The sequence below is a fragment of the Podarcis melisellensis genome (genome assembly GCF_964234715.1).
Source record: "Podarcis melisellensis genome assembly, chromosome: 11".
Classification (NCBI taxonomy): Eukaryota; Metazoa; Chordata; class Lepidosauria; order Squamata; family Lacertidae; genus Podarcis; species Podarcis melisellensis.
In genome coordinates this window covers 52393600-52409728 of record NC_138543.1, presented here as the reverse complement: position 1 = coordinate 52409728, position 16129 = coordinate 52393600, and the positions used below count along the sequence as shown (strand labels likewise).

General features: G+C 42.4%; 1 protein-coding gene across 1 annotated transcript in view; it reads left to right on the top strand.

Annotated features, from left to right (window-relative positions):
- Nucleotides 1-16129, top strand: part of ME2 (malic enzyme 2) — a 39216-nt gene that overhangs the window by 17751 nt on the left and 5336 nt on the right. Inside the window, exons 3-15 of the mRNA XM_081929786.1 lie at nt 243-376; nt 2935-3084; nt 4660-4735; nt 6346-6507; nt 8477-8580; nt 9020-9129; nt 9237-9334; nt 10368-10481; nt 10584-10698; nt 12400-12542; nt 14597-14699; nt 15344-15414; nt 15877-15975. Of these exons, the coding sequence (XP_081785912.1) occupies nt 243-376; nt 2935-3084; nt 4660-4735; nt 6346-6507; nt 8477-8580; nt 9020-9129; nt 9237-9334; nt 10368-10481; nt 10584-10698; nt 12400-12542; nt 14597-14699; nt 15344-15414; nt 15877-15975 (1479 nt within the window). The remainder of the gene's footprint in view (nt 1-242; nt 377-2934; nt 3085-4659; nt 4736-6345; nt 6508-8476; nt 8581-9019; nt 9130-9236; nt 9335-10367; nt 10482-10583; nt 10699-12399; nt 12543-14596; nt 14700-15343; nt 15415-15876; nt 15976-16129) is intronic.

The following is a 16129-nucleotide window of genomic DNA, read 5'->3' as shown; positions in this document are numbered from 1 at the left end:
CCTTTCAAGGGAGTCCGTTCCATTGCAGAACATCTCTTCCTGATGTTGAGTCGGAATGTCCTTTCTTGTAACTTGAATCCATTGGTTCGAATCCTGCCCTCCAGGGCAGGAGAAAACAAGCTTTTTCCCTCCTCCATGTGACAGCCCTTGAGATATTTGAAGATATCTATCATATCTCCTCTCAGTCTTCTCTTCCCCAGGCTGAACAGCGTCTGACTTCGCTTGTTCCTCTCTGTCTCCAGGGCATGGCTTTCACGTTAAAAGAACGTCAAATGCTTGGCCTCCAGGGACTTCTACCTCCAAAGTTTGAGACGCAAGACATCCAAGCCTTACGGTTTCACAGGAACGTGGCAAAAATGACCGACCCTTTGGAAAAGTAAGTGTGTGTGGGCAGGCACTTAGTCTTGTATCATTCATTCTCAAGTTTTTATTGCTATTGCTGTTGTAGCTTGGACATGTGTCAGGGACCCATATCCACAGGGGGAAAGCCAGTTTGGCCCAAACTCAGCTTTTGAAAGTAGCCGGTTGACTCAGGCCTTAAAAAATGTCTGATAAGAGAACACTCAGCAGTGCCTAAACACGTCCATCGAACAACAGACATTACATTTACAGCATGCTATAATCTCAGTGTATTTTAAAATGGGGTTTCAGAGTTTTTAGGGGGTTTTGAATGTTTTATGTAGTTTTTATGTAGTTTTATGTACTTTCATATAGTTTTTATGTAGTTTTATGTACTTTCATATAGTTTTTATGTAGTTTTATGTACTTTCATGTAGTTTTTATGTAGTTTTATGTAGTTTTGTAGTAGTTTTATGTAGTTTTTCAATTTCATTGTCCTGCATGGGACAATGACAATAAAGATATCGTATATCGGATGCCATGAAAATGGTATATAGATGGCATCTTACCCCCAAAAGCTTGCTAAAATATATAAAGAGAAAATATCAACCTGTTGGAGATGTAAAAAAGAGGAGGGGTCATACTATCATATGTGGTGGACCTGTGTAGCCATTGGCAAATACTGGAATGATATTTATAACGAGTTTAAGAAACTATTTAAAATTACTTTCAAAAAACCCCCAGAGATTTTCCTACTTGGTATATTACCATCAGAAATTAAAAAATATATAAGATCATTGTTTATGTATGGTATAACAGCAGCTAGAACCCTTGTAGCAAGGAATTGGGAAAATGAATTCTCCTAGAGATTACAGATTAGCAGATACTCATGTTAGAATATCTACAATGAGCAAAACTGACGGGATCAGTTAGAGGAATATCAAAACAAAAATGGATAATATTTAAGAATTATGTAAAACTTTATTGTACAAATAACTCCATATTGGCAGAAATTGAGTGATCTTTGTAAAGAGAAGGATCAAAGGAATGTATAGAAAGCAGAAAGAAATGATATTATATAATGTAAACCTGTGTAAAAAAGAATGTTATATCAAACAATATAATGAGAAGGATGGGAAGGATTGCGTCGATGAGTACTTTTACTATGTAAATAACTTTGTCTTTTTTAAAAATTTCTTTGTTTATTATCTTTGTTACTTCTTTTTTTTCTTTCTTTATAAATTTTCTATTTTATACAATTTTCTTTTTTCTACCTGTTAAGAGATAGTACATAATGTTTGCATAGACATGCAGTTTTTTAAATCAATAAAGAATATTAAAAAATAAATAAATAAACACGTCCATCGAAACATCATCAGGGCTTCCATCAAAGCATCTCTGACCGGGTATAGGCCATGTATTAGCCATGCTTCCTTCAACTCGTTCCCATTTTCCAAATATACCCCTTTGAAGCCTTTGTTGCTTTGCTTCTTATTAAATATATTTACTAGTAAAGCAACATGCTTTCTTTTCTCCATTTCTGAGATTCCCAGCCCTACTTGGACCTGGGACCTTCTGCCTAAGATTTAGATGCTGTGCCATTGAGCTAGAGCCCTTGCCCCACCCCTGATATAAATCTAAGAGTAATTACTGACTTGAGTGTTAATGTGTAGGCACTTAGGATGTGTAGGCAGGGGGTTGGACTCGATGGCCCTTGTGGTCTCTTCCAACTCTATGATTCTATGATTCTAGGATCTGGGCAGTAACTGAAAGATAGATAGCGTGCCCATAAAGCAGTGCTCTGCCTAATAAAACAGCTCTCTTATCAAGGGAGTGCCATGTCCATTGAGCAAACGATGATTGCACCGGATCACCTTCATTTCCAATGTCCCTTAAGTAGGTTTTTCCATAATCCTGATCCAGTCTGTGTTTCTTGGAAGAAACTACCACTTGGTTCACATAGGTTACTTTGCATTCAGTGAGTGCAAAATAAAAACAAAAAGTTTACTGTCGGTTGTAAAAACAACCTTGAATTGGAGTCCAAAATCCTGCATTATCTTAACTGGAAGTAACCTCCATGAACAAAGTGTCCAGAGATTTTCAACCTTTTTGAGTCCATGGCTCCCTCGACCAACTGCATTCTTTCTGCAGCACCCCGCTTAATTCCCCCCCCCCTTCTGGCAATTTTTGCTCAAAATTCACTCCTCTTTAAAAGCTGCTTTTTGTTCATGGGGGGGAAACAATACAGTGGTACCTCAGGTTACATACGCTTCAGGTTACATACGCTTCAGGTTACAGACTCCGCTAACCCAGAAATAGTGCTTCAGGTTAAGAACTTTGCTTCAGGATGAGAGCAGAAATCGTGCTCCTTGTTTTTTTATTGTTTTTAAAGAGAAGAGATGCTCATCTAAGTGAAATGAATAGTTTCTCCCTGAGAAGGATAGCACGGGAGAACCACAAATTCAAAAAGCAAAAAAAGGGGGGGGGTGATTTTGTTATTGTTCTCCGTCTTTCATTTCAGCTTCAGAGTATTCCTTATTAGTGGGAAGGTATATAAATAAATCTAATCTTGCATCTCCACTGTTTCATTTACAGATACATCTATGTGATGGGCATGCAGGAAAGAAACGAGAAGCTATTCTACAGGGTATTGCAAGATGATATTGAGCAATTAATGCCAATTGTTTATACACCAACAGTGGGCTTAGCGTGTTCCCAGTATGGACATATCTTTAGGAGGCCAAAGTAAGAACATTTTTATCTTCTGATTTTTATGTTTCAACCAATGAAGGTTTTCAGAATTTACAGTTGCTGTACCATGGTGACTCAAGAGCAGATATGCTGCTGTCTGTTTGCTTGTTTATGTTACTTGATAAAGCACCGTGTACATGTGCTATAAAAAAATAAACCAGGAGCCTGCAGCCAAATAATGGACTAATTTGGTCCAAATTGACATCTTTAATTTATCTACCATCACTTGCTTCCATTCTTTATCTGTTTACCCTTTCCCTCAAGCCTTCCTCTCCTTCATCTATTTTCCTTTAGATTTGTGTTTGTTAGTCCGTTGCCTAATCTGTTTCACAGTGGCAGTTGTTGAATTCAAAGGCAGTAACAACAACAACAACAACAACATTGTTATTTACACCCCACCCATCTGGCTGTGTTTCCCCGGCCACTCTGCGTGGCTTACAGCACATAAAAAATTGTAAAACATTAGACACTAAAAATTTCTCGATACAGGGTTGCCTTCAGATGTCTTGTAAAGGTTGTATAGTTACTTATTTCCTTAATATCTGATGGGCGGGCATTCCACAGGGCAGGTGCCACTACTGAGAAGGCCCTCTGCCTGGTTCCCTGCAACCTCACTTCTCTCAGTGAGAGAACCACCAGAAGGTCCTTGGAGCTGGACCTCAGTGTCTGGGCTGAATGATGGGAGTGGAGACACTCCTTCAGGCATACTGGGCTGAGGCCATTTAGGGTTTTAAAGGTCAGCACCAACACTTCGAATTGTGCCCAGAAACATACCGGGAGCCAATGTAGGTCTTTCAGGACCAATGTTATATGGTCTCGGTGGCCACTTCCAGTCACCAGTCTAGCTGCCACATTCTGGATTAGTTGTAGTTTCCAAGTCACTTTCAAAAGTAGCCCCATGTAGAGCGCATTGCAGTAGTCCAAGCGGGAGATAACCAGAGCATGCACCACTCTGGTGAGACAGTCTGCGAGCAGGGAGGGCAAGCAAATATTCTGCAAGCTAACTTCTCTGCACCCTTCCTTCAGCTACTTGATTTGATTTCCAGTCTTCAACTTGCCCCACCAAGATCCTCATCCTCCTGTTCCTTTGGGGCTAATGTGAGCTTTTCAACCCATCAAAACAGACAACTTTGCCTTCCCTCACAGGTGACAAACATCTGCTTTGCCTTTTGTGCAGCTGTGAATTTCTGTTCACAGAGAATAGCGTGGAGAAGAGAATGTTAGGACTGGTTCCCACCCACCCCCATCTTTCTCTCCCTGTTCATTCCTATACTTGAACTAAACCCTAAGTACTTCTGTCAGCTTAGATTTATGAAGTTCTGCCTAATTTTATTTCATGTGACAGATTGAAGTTGGGGTGGATTAATTTCACATTTTCCAAACTCCATAACCTATAAATAATACATTCCAGAATTCCAATCTAATATTCATTGTGTCGTCTTCTTTTTTAAAAGCACTATCTTTAGCTTGATTTATTAATTGAGAGGGTGCCCTTTGCTAAGCTCACACTGCAAAGAAAAGGAACGATTTGAAGGCATCAGTGAGTGATATGTTTCTATTTTCTTGCAGAGGATTATTCATTGCCATAACAGATAGGGGCCATATCAGATCAGTTGTGAATAACTGGCCAGAAAACGATGTGAAGGTATGATGCATCCTATTCCTCATATGTGTGTGTTTCTCTTAATTCCAGCTTTGCTTTTTCAGCAATGGGGAAACTGCATAAATAAATACGGGGGTTATTTGTCTTGCAGTCAGGGATTTGTGTCATGCAAGAACTATGAATACTGTATAGTCACCTTGTCCCATGTCTCGACAAACATGTGCTCCGCTTCTGGGTTTCTGAGTATGAAACTTAGGAATGCATCAACACAGGACCATTTTTGTGAGACCCACTGTGCTCATACTTTGAGCCAAACAACAACTAGACTGCACCAGGTTGGGGAAGACTGATTTGGGCAGCTGTTTGCATCTCCTCGCTTCTCTACCATTGACAGAGCTTTCTACAATGTGTGTGCATTGTGGGAATGTTCAGGGAGGCAGGAGAGGATATATTGTTTATTAATATCCTTCATAACTTGCGCTAGCAAGTTCTATAACAGCAGAGTTTTACATTCCCCTTTTAAACGCACAGCAGATAGCTGGTTGCAGGCGTGTTTAAACCTCTCAATATTAGGTTCCTGGTAAGTTCCCTTATATCCCTCTTAAAAGAATGAACACACCACAATCTTGTGTAAAGTATATACAGTGGTACCTTGGGTTACAGACACTTCAGGTTACAGACGCTTCAGGTTACAAACTCCACTAACCCAGAAATAGTACCTCGGGTTAAGAACTTTGCTTCAGGATGAGAACAGAAATTGTGCCATGGGGTGCAGCGGCAACAGGAGGCCCTATTAGCTAAAGTGGTACCTCAGGTTAAGAACAGTTTCAGGTTAAGAACAGACCTCTAGAACGAATTGAGTTCTTAACCCGAGGTACCACTGTAAAAGAAGTTTACTCACAACATCAGTTCACAGTTGGATTCCTGAAGGCAGACTTAGTTACAAAGTATATACCTGTCGATCTATCCCATATGGGGATAATCCCAGTGTCCTCTATTGGCTGAAAGCCAGCAGAGCATTTCTGGATAAAAAGAGCTGCTCCAATGATGTAAAAAGTCAAAAAGAGTAGGTGTGTTGCGTGCCTTGTCCGTTTGTTACCTAGACAGGTAAGGTCATGCCCACCTCTAGTCACATGCAAGAGGAAGGATGCTCCATGCCAGGAGGAAACAGGAAGTTTTTGACTGGCTGGACCAAACATTCCCCCACATGTATTCTCTAGGAAAACCAGGAATGTTGTACTTGACTGCTACTTATGTATCACATCCCTCCTATTCCCCAATCCAAGCCTATTCTTTTATTTATTTGTGCAACCCCCACCTCTTTGCAATCTCAAAGTGACATCTCATGGTCCCCTCTTTTCCCTGTGGTTTAGTCAGGGTGCTGAGAAATTTCTTGGCTGCTCCTCCTCACCCCTGATCTAAGGGTTTCAGGATTCTCTGGGAAAGGAGAACAAACTGATTTAATAGTTAAGTCTATAGTTCAGCAGCGTGCCGGGTACTCCTAGTTGCCCTATCCTACTTAGGAAAATAATTGCTTCTTCAGCCTAAACATTCTTACCTACCAGAAAAGAAAGACTGTGGAGATTTATACTGTACCTCTTCCATCTTTTTACTCATGTGCCTGAAGTTAATTTCCCCCTTGTGCCTTCAAGGCTGTGGTCGTCACAGATGGAGAACGGATATTGGGCCTTGGTGATCTGGGTGTGTATGGGATGGGTATTCCTGTTGGCAAGCTCTGCTTATACACAGCATGTGCTGGAATACAACCCGACAAGTGCCTCCCTGTGTGTATTGATGTCGGCACAGACAATCAGGTAAGTTACAACACTGCCTCATCCCCTCTCCCGATACCAGCTTTGTATCGCTACATCGCTCAGGCCTAGTGGGAGGTTTGGCCTTCCCTTTGTTTATGGGATGGGGTTATTTAGACTTCCACGCTTTGGTTTGCCACTTGGTGGACACAAAAAGCCCTAGCCTTTTCCAGTCAGGGACACGGGTGGCACTGTGGTCTAAACCACTGAGCCTCTTGGGCTTGCTGATTGGAAGGTCGGCAGTTCGAATCCCCGCGATGGAGTGAGCTCCCGTTATTCTATCCCAGCTCCTGCCAACCTAGCAGTTTGAAAGCACGCCCGTGCAAGTAGATAAATAGGTACCCCTGCGGCGGGAAGGTAAATGGCGTTTCCACACACTCTGGCTTCCGTCACGGTCCTCCGTGCACCAGTAGCGGTTTAATCATGCTGGCCACAGGACCTGGAAAACTGTCTGTGGACAAACGCCAGCTCCCTTGGCCTGAAAGCGAGATGAGTGCCCCAACCCCATAGTTGCCTTTGACTGGACTTAACTGTCCAGGGGTCCTTTACCTTTTACCTTTATAGCCTTTCCCAGAACTGTGGAACGGCAGAGAAGAGTAGAGATCCTTTTGAGAATTTCATGGCAGGTTTTATTTTGATTTGATTTGATTTATTGATCTGATTTGATTTCTCTGCAAGATGAAAGCTAGACGTAGGACAGCCTGGTTCTAGCTTTTCCCTAGGCTGGTTTTCTCTCTGCAGCGGGAGTTTCATGTAGAGTAGCATTTTTGAAAATAATGTAGTCCTCTCCATTTTATAGTCTGAAGTGGTGCGGGCCATTCATTCATCCCACCACCTGATTCTGCTGCCTGGGTAGACACTTTTCTTGCAGAATGGTTCATTGATTTGATTGATTGCATTTCTATGCCAATTTTCATTCGGACAAATCCCAAAGCGGCTTGCAAACAATAAATAAGGTAATGCAATAAAACGTAATAGGACATCACAAATACAGCATAAATCATATAAAATAGTTAGCAAATCATAAAACAGTTACAATCTATAAAACACTATTAACAAAGCAGCAACTTTAAAAAGCCACAATTACAGGAAATGTCGTATTATGTGATTAACAAATCAATACAACATTTATAATTTATTAAACAACATTAACAGCATTAACAAAATAACAACTATAAGAAAATAAGCTAAGCGCTGTTAAATTCATAACACACTCTCCACAACCTATGACTCATAATCTTTAACACTATTCAGTTCATTAAAATACACATGAAATACACATAATGTTCATTATTATTATTATTAGGGGTTTTTTTTTGGATAATTTTATACATATAAAACATAACCATTTCAAACATTAAAATATTTTTTGAACTTTTGGACCTCCTTCCCTCCCTCTATGGGTTCCATGTTTAAGTTTAAATTTGCTGCATCTTTTACCATTATCCATCTATTATATAACCATAATTACCATAAATAATTCCACATTACAAGTGTCATTACATCCCTGCCAAAAATTTAACTATTTACAGTAGTCTTTTAAATAAATGACAAATTTACTCCAGTCTTTAGAAAATACTTGATCTTCCTGGTTTCGGATCTTCCCCATCAGTTTCGCCATCTCTGCATATTCCATCAGTTTCATCTGCAGTTCTTCTTTTGTTGTTATTTCTCCCATAAGGCTCATTATTAAGCCAGCTCAGCCAGATGCTTTTCTGCCTGGGGTCCTTGGGTAGTGGGACATGGTGGGGACGGTGGTCCTGGTCTGGGAGCATAGTATTCTTAATTTTATTTTTAAAGAGATGGTGAAGCATTTAAAATTTGACTTAGATGTGAAAGGCTACTTGATATCTGCTGCTAAAGTCCACACTTCCTGGGAATGGCACAAAATAAGTAAGTCCTCTGTAGAGCAGGGTACTGCAGAATGATCTAAGCGCTTCCTTTAATGGCTTTTGTTCTTCGTTTTCCACAGACGCTTCTTCATGACCCGTTTTATATGGGGCTCTACCAGAAGCGAGACCGCTCTCAGCTGTATGATGAGCTCATCGACGAGTTCATGGAAGCCATTGTAGACAGGTATGCGTTCCAATAATCACAGACATCAACCCATGTTTCAAGAACAGTGGTACCTCTGGTTTCGTACTTAATTCGTTCCGGAGGTCTGTTCTTAACCTGAAACTGTTCTTAACCTGAAGCAACACTTTAGCTAATGGGGCTTCCTGCTGCTGCCACACCCCCGGAGAACGATTTCTGTTCTCATCCTGAAGCAAAGTAAAAGTAAAAAATAAGGAAGGCCATAGATGGCTAGATGGACCAATCAACTCACTATAAAGTAACTGAGTTAAGAAGAGAATCAGCAGCTTAGATTTACAAAGGTTTTCTTGCCTGGTTTCCTTACATGGCAAGATTCTTACATGGCTGTTTCCAAGTCATGCATGAACATGCACGAAGTATTAAAACATTGTGCCCTTTGCAGCACAGCTATTGACTCCGTATTTCTCACTCTGCCCTCAAGGTATGGCCAAAACACCCTCATTCAGTTTGAAGACTTCGGAAACCACAACGCTTTCCGCTTTTTGAGGAAATACAGAGAGAAATATTGTACCTTCAATGATGATATACAGGGTAAATCAGCCCCTCTTGGGTATCTGTTTTGATGATATTTTGCTGGCTATATTTGTTGACGCCTCTTTTATTCCAGCTCTTTTCAGCAAGGTCTGTTCCTTTCACAGGGACAGCTTCGGTGGCCTTAGCTGGGTTGTTGGCAGCGCAGAAAGTTCTTGGTAAACCAATTACAGAGCACCAGATCTTGTTCCTTGGTGCAGGAGAGGTGAGTTGTGCTTCTGATTGAGGCATGTACCATATTTTTCGCGCTATAAGACGCACCAGACCATAAGACGCACCTAGTTTTTGGAGGAGGAAAACAAGAAAAAATAATATTCTGAATCTCAGAAACCAGAACAGCAAGAGGGATCGCTGCACAGTGATCCCTCTTGCTGTTCTGGCTTCTGGGATAGCTGCGCAGCCTGCATTCGCTCCATAAGACGCACACACATTTCCCCTTACTTTTTGGGAGGGAAAAAGTGAGTCTTATAGAGCAAAAAATACGGTAGTTCTTTCCCAGCTGGAAAAGCTGCGACTGACCTTTTACAGCTTTGTTGCAATGACCAAACGCAGTAAGGGATTACAGAAAGCTTTGCACATATAATATCGGCCTGTTTCACATGACACACCAAGCCAAACTGTGGCTTAGCACACACTCACAAGTATTCCTGGAGAAGTGATCACTGCTGTCTCACTCCTGGTCCTTCTTCTGATGTGTTGCCTAAACCATTCTTTGGCTAAACCATTCTTTGGCTAAACGCATCATCAGCACCCGGGCTCATGGTTTGCCTTGCTCCAGACTACGTAACTAATTTATTGAAAGGCAGTTGGTCAGCAGCTCTACAGAGTGACATACCATACTTTTCCATGTATAAGACTAATTTTTTTTACTCTAAAATAATGTTCAAAATCAGGGCTCATCTTCGGCAATCTTCGCGGAGCTCTCGCCCAATGGTTGCCAGTGGCTTGATTTGAATTAATTTTATAATGAATGATTTTAGAGTGTTGTTTGTGTTGTACTTTTGTACTGATTTATTGTTGTTAGCCGCCCTGAGCCCGGCTTCGGCTGGGGAGGGCGGGATATAAATAAAATTATTATTATTATTATTATTATTATTATTATTATTATTATTACACAGATACATCTCTCCCCCTTTTTCTTAAATCGGAGTCCCCAAAAATAGGGGGCGTCTTATACATGGGGGCGTCTTATACACGGAAAAATACGGTATTTCCCCAGCATTTCTCTTATTTATCAGGCTGCCCTTGGAATTGCAAATCTCATCGTCATGGCTATGGTGGAAAGCGGTCTTTCTCCGGAAGAAGCTTATAAGAAAATATGGATGTTCGACAAATATGGCTTATTGGTTCAGGTGAGGCTTGGGGTTTGGTTGGGCACAATCTTATTGCTCTACTCTTCCACCCCTCCCCCGCCCTGCCAACTCTCAATAATTCTTTATTTTTAAAATGTCCAGGGTCGGGAACAAACAGTTGATTCCAACCAAGAGTCCTTTACTCACACAGCCCCAGAGCAGGTGCCAAAGACCTTCTTAGAAGCTGTGAATGTGCTTCAGCCTTCAGCTATCATTGGTGAGTGTTGCAGACTCTTCTCATATCGGGTTAGCAGCCCAGTAATAATAGTACTGATGCTTTCAGGAAGGGCTTTTAATGTCAGGTGGATAATAATAATAATAATAATAATAAATAAATAAATAAATAAATAAATAAATAAATAAAATATTAGAATACAGTAATGCATCAAACATTAAAAGCTTCTCTAAACAGGGCTGCCTTCCCAAAGGAGGCTATGTGGTTACTGAGCACCAGACCTGCAAAAATTACATTTTCCACGGTGACTGGCCTGTGTGTGCTTGTACTGTCAACAGGCCTGAGTGTGACATAGACACCCGTGTGAAGGTAAAGGACCCCTGGACGGTTAAGTCCAGTCAAAGGCGACTATGGGGTTGCGACACTCATCTCGCTTTCAGATCAAGGGAATTGTCGTTTGTCCACAGACAGCTTTCTGGGTCATGTTGCCAGCAGGATTAAACCGCTTCTGGGGCAACGGGACACTGTGATGGAAACCAGAGCACACGGAAATACCATTTACCTTCCTGCCGGAGCAGTACCTAGTTATCTACTTGCACTGGTGTGCTTTCGAACTACTAGGTTGGCAGGATCTAGGACAGAACAACAGGAGCTCACCCCATCGTGGGGATTCAAACCGCCAACCTTCTGATCGGCAAGCCCAAGAGGCTCCGTGGTTTAGACCACAGCGCCACCCGTGTCCCAACTGAACTCTCAGTATGGGTGTGTTGGTCATCCTGTGCCATGCTATTCCCGATAAAGCAGAACTGAGCCTTATCCTCCATAAATTTATCAGTGGCTGCTAGTACTAGTGGCTAGATACTGCCTCCAGGATCAGAGGTGGCATGTCTTGCTTAACGGCTTTCCGTAGGCATTTGGTTGAATATTTCTGGGCCCAATTCCTGTTGGTGCTTAAAGTCCTAAGAGTTGTAGGCTACAAATATCTGAAAGACCACTTCTATCCCTATAGTCCCTCTTGGATATTAAGAAGGGGCCCTCTTGATAGTTCCTCCACTCAGAAGCTTGCTGGGATGGGGGCATTCTCTGTTGTAGCCCCTAAAGTTGTGCAACTTCCCACAGAGGTGTGGCCCAGGACCTCGATACCTCAAGGACCACCCCTCCCCATATAAACCATCCCAGACTCTGCATGCATCATCTGAGGCGTGACAAGTGCCAGAGTGCACAGAAACACCATTTACCTTCCCGCCACAGTGGTACCTATTTATCTACTTGCACTGGCGTGCTTTTGAACTGCTAGGTTGGCAGGAGCTGGGACAGAGCAATGGGAGCTCACTCCATCGTGGGAATACGAACCACTGGCGTTCTGATCGGCAAGCCCAAGAGGCTCAGTGGTTTAGACCACAGCGCCACCCATGTCCCTGTCAGTCACGTGTGGAGACAAGGGAATATACGAACTTGCCATGAGACAAGACCTTGCTGAGTCTGTTTGTTGCCTGTCCTGCATTAACTGCTTTCATATCCCACTGGCGTTGAGGCAAGTAGGAACATGAGAAATAATTTTGCTTTAGCAGGAACGTGTGCCGTCACATCCCCAGCGTGGCCGTGCTGTGTCCAGCCCAGTTGGTGCAGAAATACTTGCTGTGTTCCAGTGTCTTATTGCTACCATTTTTCAAACAAGTGCATGTGAGCCTCTTTTTGGCAGGAGGGCGGGGGAAAAGGCATCATGTTATTTGCTTCTTCCAGGGGTCGCAGGCGCCGGCCGACTCTTCTCCCATGACGTTCTCAAAGCGATGGGCTCCATCAACCAGAGACCGATCATATTTGCACTGAGTAACCCTACTGCGAAAGCCGAGTGCACCGCTGAGGAGGCATACACATTAACAGAGGTGGGCCAAATAACTTGAAGCATCGCTGGTCATCACAGTCTTTCTCCTGGACTGTGCAGCTTGACTTGCTTGACTGAACTGCCGGAAGCTTGATCAGGACTCGTGGTTGTGACTCGTGTGCTAGTGTGGCTGATCAGCTCACCTGCAGAGAACTGGTATCTGGTATCAATGGTTCTTTCCCTCTCTCACGAGGACCTCAAGAGACACACTGCCCAGATTTGTGCCCTGGCAGGTCACTTGGGTGCTGCTAACACAGTGGTTTGATTTCTCCTCCTCCTCCTCCTCTTCCTCTTCCTCCTCCTCCTCCTTCTTCTCCCTCTCCTTCTCCTTCTCCTTCACTGATCACTCATAGTCAAGTAAGATTGTCTTCCATGAACACAGTCTTAACAGTGAGTCCGTAAGTGACTGTGGAGGCCAATTCTGGATCCACATGTCCTTCCACAGTGGGGACATTGGTGGGAGTTGATCATGGTGAGGATTTGCCAAGCATGCCTTCCTCTTAGCGCGTTTCTCCCCTGCGTCCTGAGTTTGAGCATCTTGACAGCCCATGACACCTTTGATAAAGGCTGTTCTCCTATTGGAGCATTCGCAGGCCAGTGTTTCCCAGTTGTCTGTGTTTATACTACATTTTTTTTAGATTTCCCTTGAGAGAGGCTTTAAATCTCTTGATGACCACCAGCATTACGCTTTCCATTTTTAGGTTCGGAATAGAGTAGTTGCTTTGGAAGATGGTAATCCCCAGAGGTGCACTCCATTGTCCCTTGAGACAGATGGATGCCAGCAGCAACAACTTCTGATTAGGCTCTAACTAGATATGGAATCGGCATGGTGAAGTAGAATCTCAGCTGCCTACCAGGAATATCTGCCCTAACTCTGGGTGTACCAGACACCCACACATTGGATGTCATAATCACTTACGATCCACACACACTGGATCCAAAACACACGGACTGAATAGAGCAATATTATCCCTTTTTTATGTGTTCAAAAGTTAACTGTCGTATTGTTGGGCTTATACACTTCCAAAGGCCCTATGGAAACATGGGTCCAGCACACAGATATCTGGTAGGTTTGCCAAGAGGCCAGATAAAAAAATCAATGATTGTTTTTTAAAAGAATAAAAAAAATCGGATTTTTTTATTTAAATTGGATTTTTTTATTTAAATTAGATTTTTAAAATAAAATGTTTTTGAAGGAAAAAAATCTTTCTAAAGATAGTTTTCTATTTAAGTTGCATTATAGTCCAAAGGCCATCAGGAAATAAGGATTTGTTTTAAGCTTTTCATGTGTATTGAAACTCAGTCTAAGTTTTTTTTTTATTTTTAACCACATCAGTTAACAAACATGGATACATATGCTATAATGTTATTGTTTTAGTTAAATAAATGGTCTAAATTGTTCTTAAGGAAATGATTACTTTTCTCCTTCCAATAAAGTACAGCAGAAAAGTTGTCCAAATATAAAAACAGTTAACTTATTTGCTCCGGTGGGAAGGTAAACGGCATTTCTGTGCGCTGCTCTGGTTTGCCAGAAGCGGCTTAGTCATGCTGGCCACATGACCCGGAAGCTGTACGCTGGCTCCCTCGGCCAATAAAGCGAGATGAGCACGCAACGCCAGAGTTGTCTGCGACTGGACCCTAATGGTTAGGGGTTCCATTACCTTTACCTTTGTATTTAATAGTACAACCAAATCAGTATTTTTTTATATAACTGTAAAAACTACTCTGAAAATGTATTATTCCAAAAAGGAAACCTTCATCTGGTTGTAAATATTATTATTATACCAGCAGGAATGCCTTTCTGTAAAAAATAAAATAAAATCAATTAAACCAAGTCTCACTGACTTAAATCAAATCCACCCTGGCAGTTTGTAATATTATTTGGCTGGAGACATGTGTGAGCACCTCTTGGTGTAGCTAAAAGTGTTGTGTCTGCCCAGTGTACAAATACTCACATGTATAAAATTGCAGTGGAACTTCATCTGTACTGTATTGCCCTTATTCTTGCAGAAGTGGCTTCCTGGTGAATCGTTTCCTCTTTTTTCTATTTGACAGGGGCGTTGTCTGTTCGCAAGCGGCAGCCCTTTTGAGCCAGTGAAGCTAAGTGATGGGCGATCCTTCAAACCTGGACAAGGAAACAATGCATACATATTTCCAGGTAAAGCAGTTTGTTAAGAGACAATTTTGGCTTGTAAGAAAAGGCCTCTTGCATTGCGAGACGGGCTTTACGATGGCAGGTTACAAGTTCATAATAAAAAATAGTTTTTGCCACAAGGGCATCAGGGAATTCTGTGCTGCCCCACAGAGAGCCTGTGTGGTGTAGTGGTTAAGAGCGGTAGACTCGTAATCTGGTGAACCGGGTTCGCGTCTCTGCTCCTCCACATGCAGCTGCTGGGTGACCTTGGGCCAGTCACACTTCTCTGAAGTCTCTCAGCCCCACTCACCTCACAGAGTGTTTGTTGTGGGGGAGGAAGGGAAATGAGAATGTTAGTTGCTTTGAGACTCCTTAGGGTAGTGATAAAGTGGGATATCAAATCCAAACTCCTCCTCCTCTTCTTCCTCCTCCTCCTCTTCTTCTTCTTCTTCTTCTTCTTCTTCTTCTTCTTCTTCTTCTTCTTCTTCTTCTTCTTCTTCTTCAGTTCCCTTCATGCTATTGGCTTTCAGTGCTGAGCATTGTTGGTAGCAACGCTTATAAAAATAAACACTGCTGTAAGCTTCTACGCAAACAGCGGCATAAAAACCTTTCAGTTCCCCAAATCCAGACGATTTTGCAAAACGACTTTGAATGTCTCTGTTCTTTAGGCGTTGCTCTTGCTGTTATTCTCAGTGGGGTTCGGCACATTAGCGATCAAGTTTTCCTGGAGGCTGCGAAGGTAAGTGGTCCGAAGGCGAAACGCCCAGTGGGTGAAATAGTACGTGCATTGCAGTTTCCTCACGTGTGAGGGAATTTTCAAATGGAAAAGATAGAATATGAGTTCAGAACTGACCTGTGCATTGGTTGGCTTAAGAGGCTAGAAGTGAGGAGGTTGTGCCATGATGTCAAATGCCTTGGTTAGATCAAGGCGATTGCAATGTGGTCTATATGGGGCTGGCTTGGAAGACGGTTTAGAAAGGTCCTCTGGTTCAAAAACGTAGCAGCAAAGATGCAGACCGGAGCCAGTTACTGCGATTGCGTGGCTCCCATTATTGCAACAACATCACTGGCTTGAGAGCCATTTCCAGACCTCAGCCAAAGCGTTGGTTATCGTCTCTAAAGCCTTAAATGGCCCAAGACCAGTGTAACCCCAGATGTCGGTACGTTCCTGTGTAATATTTTTCTCTTCATATTAAAAAAGGCGTTAACAGAGCAGCTGACTGAGGAAGAACTTGCGGAAGGACGGCTTTATCCTCCTCTTGCAAACATCCGGGAGGTTTCCATTAACATTGCCGTTAAAGTAAGTGCAATTTTGGGGGTGGCAGGAGGAGCGTTTGTATAGATGTACAGCCCACCTTAATTTTTTTCTGAATATCGCAGGGTGGAGTGGGTGGGGACATTCAATGACATTCTAGGGGCTGGAATTGATTGCGTGGGATGAACCTAAACTGCCC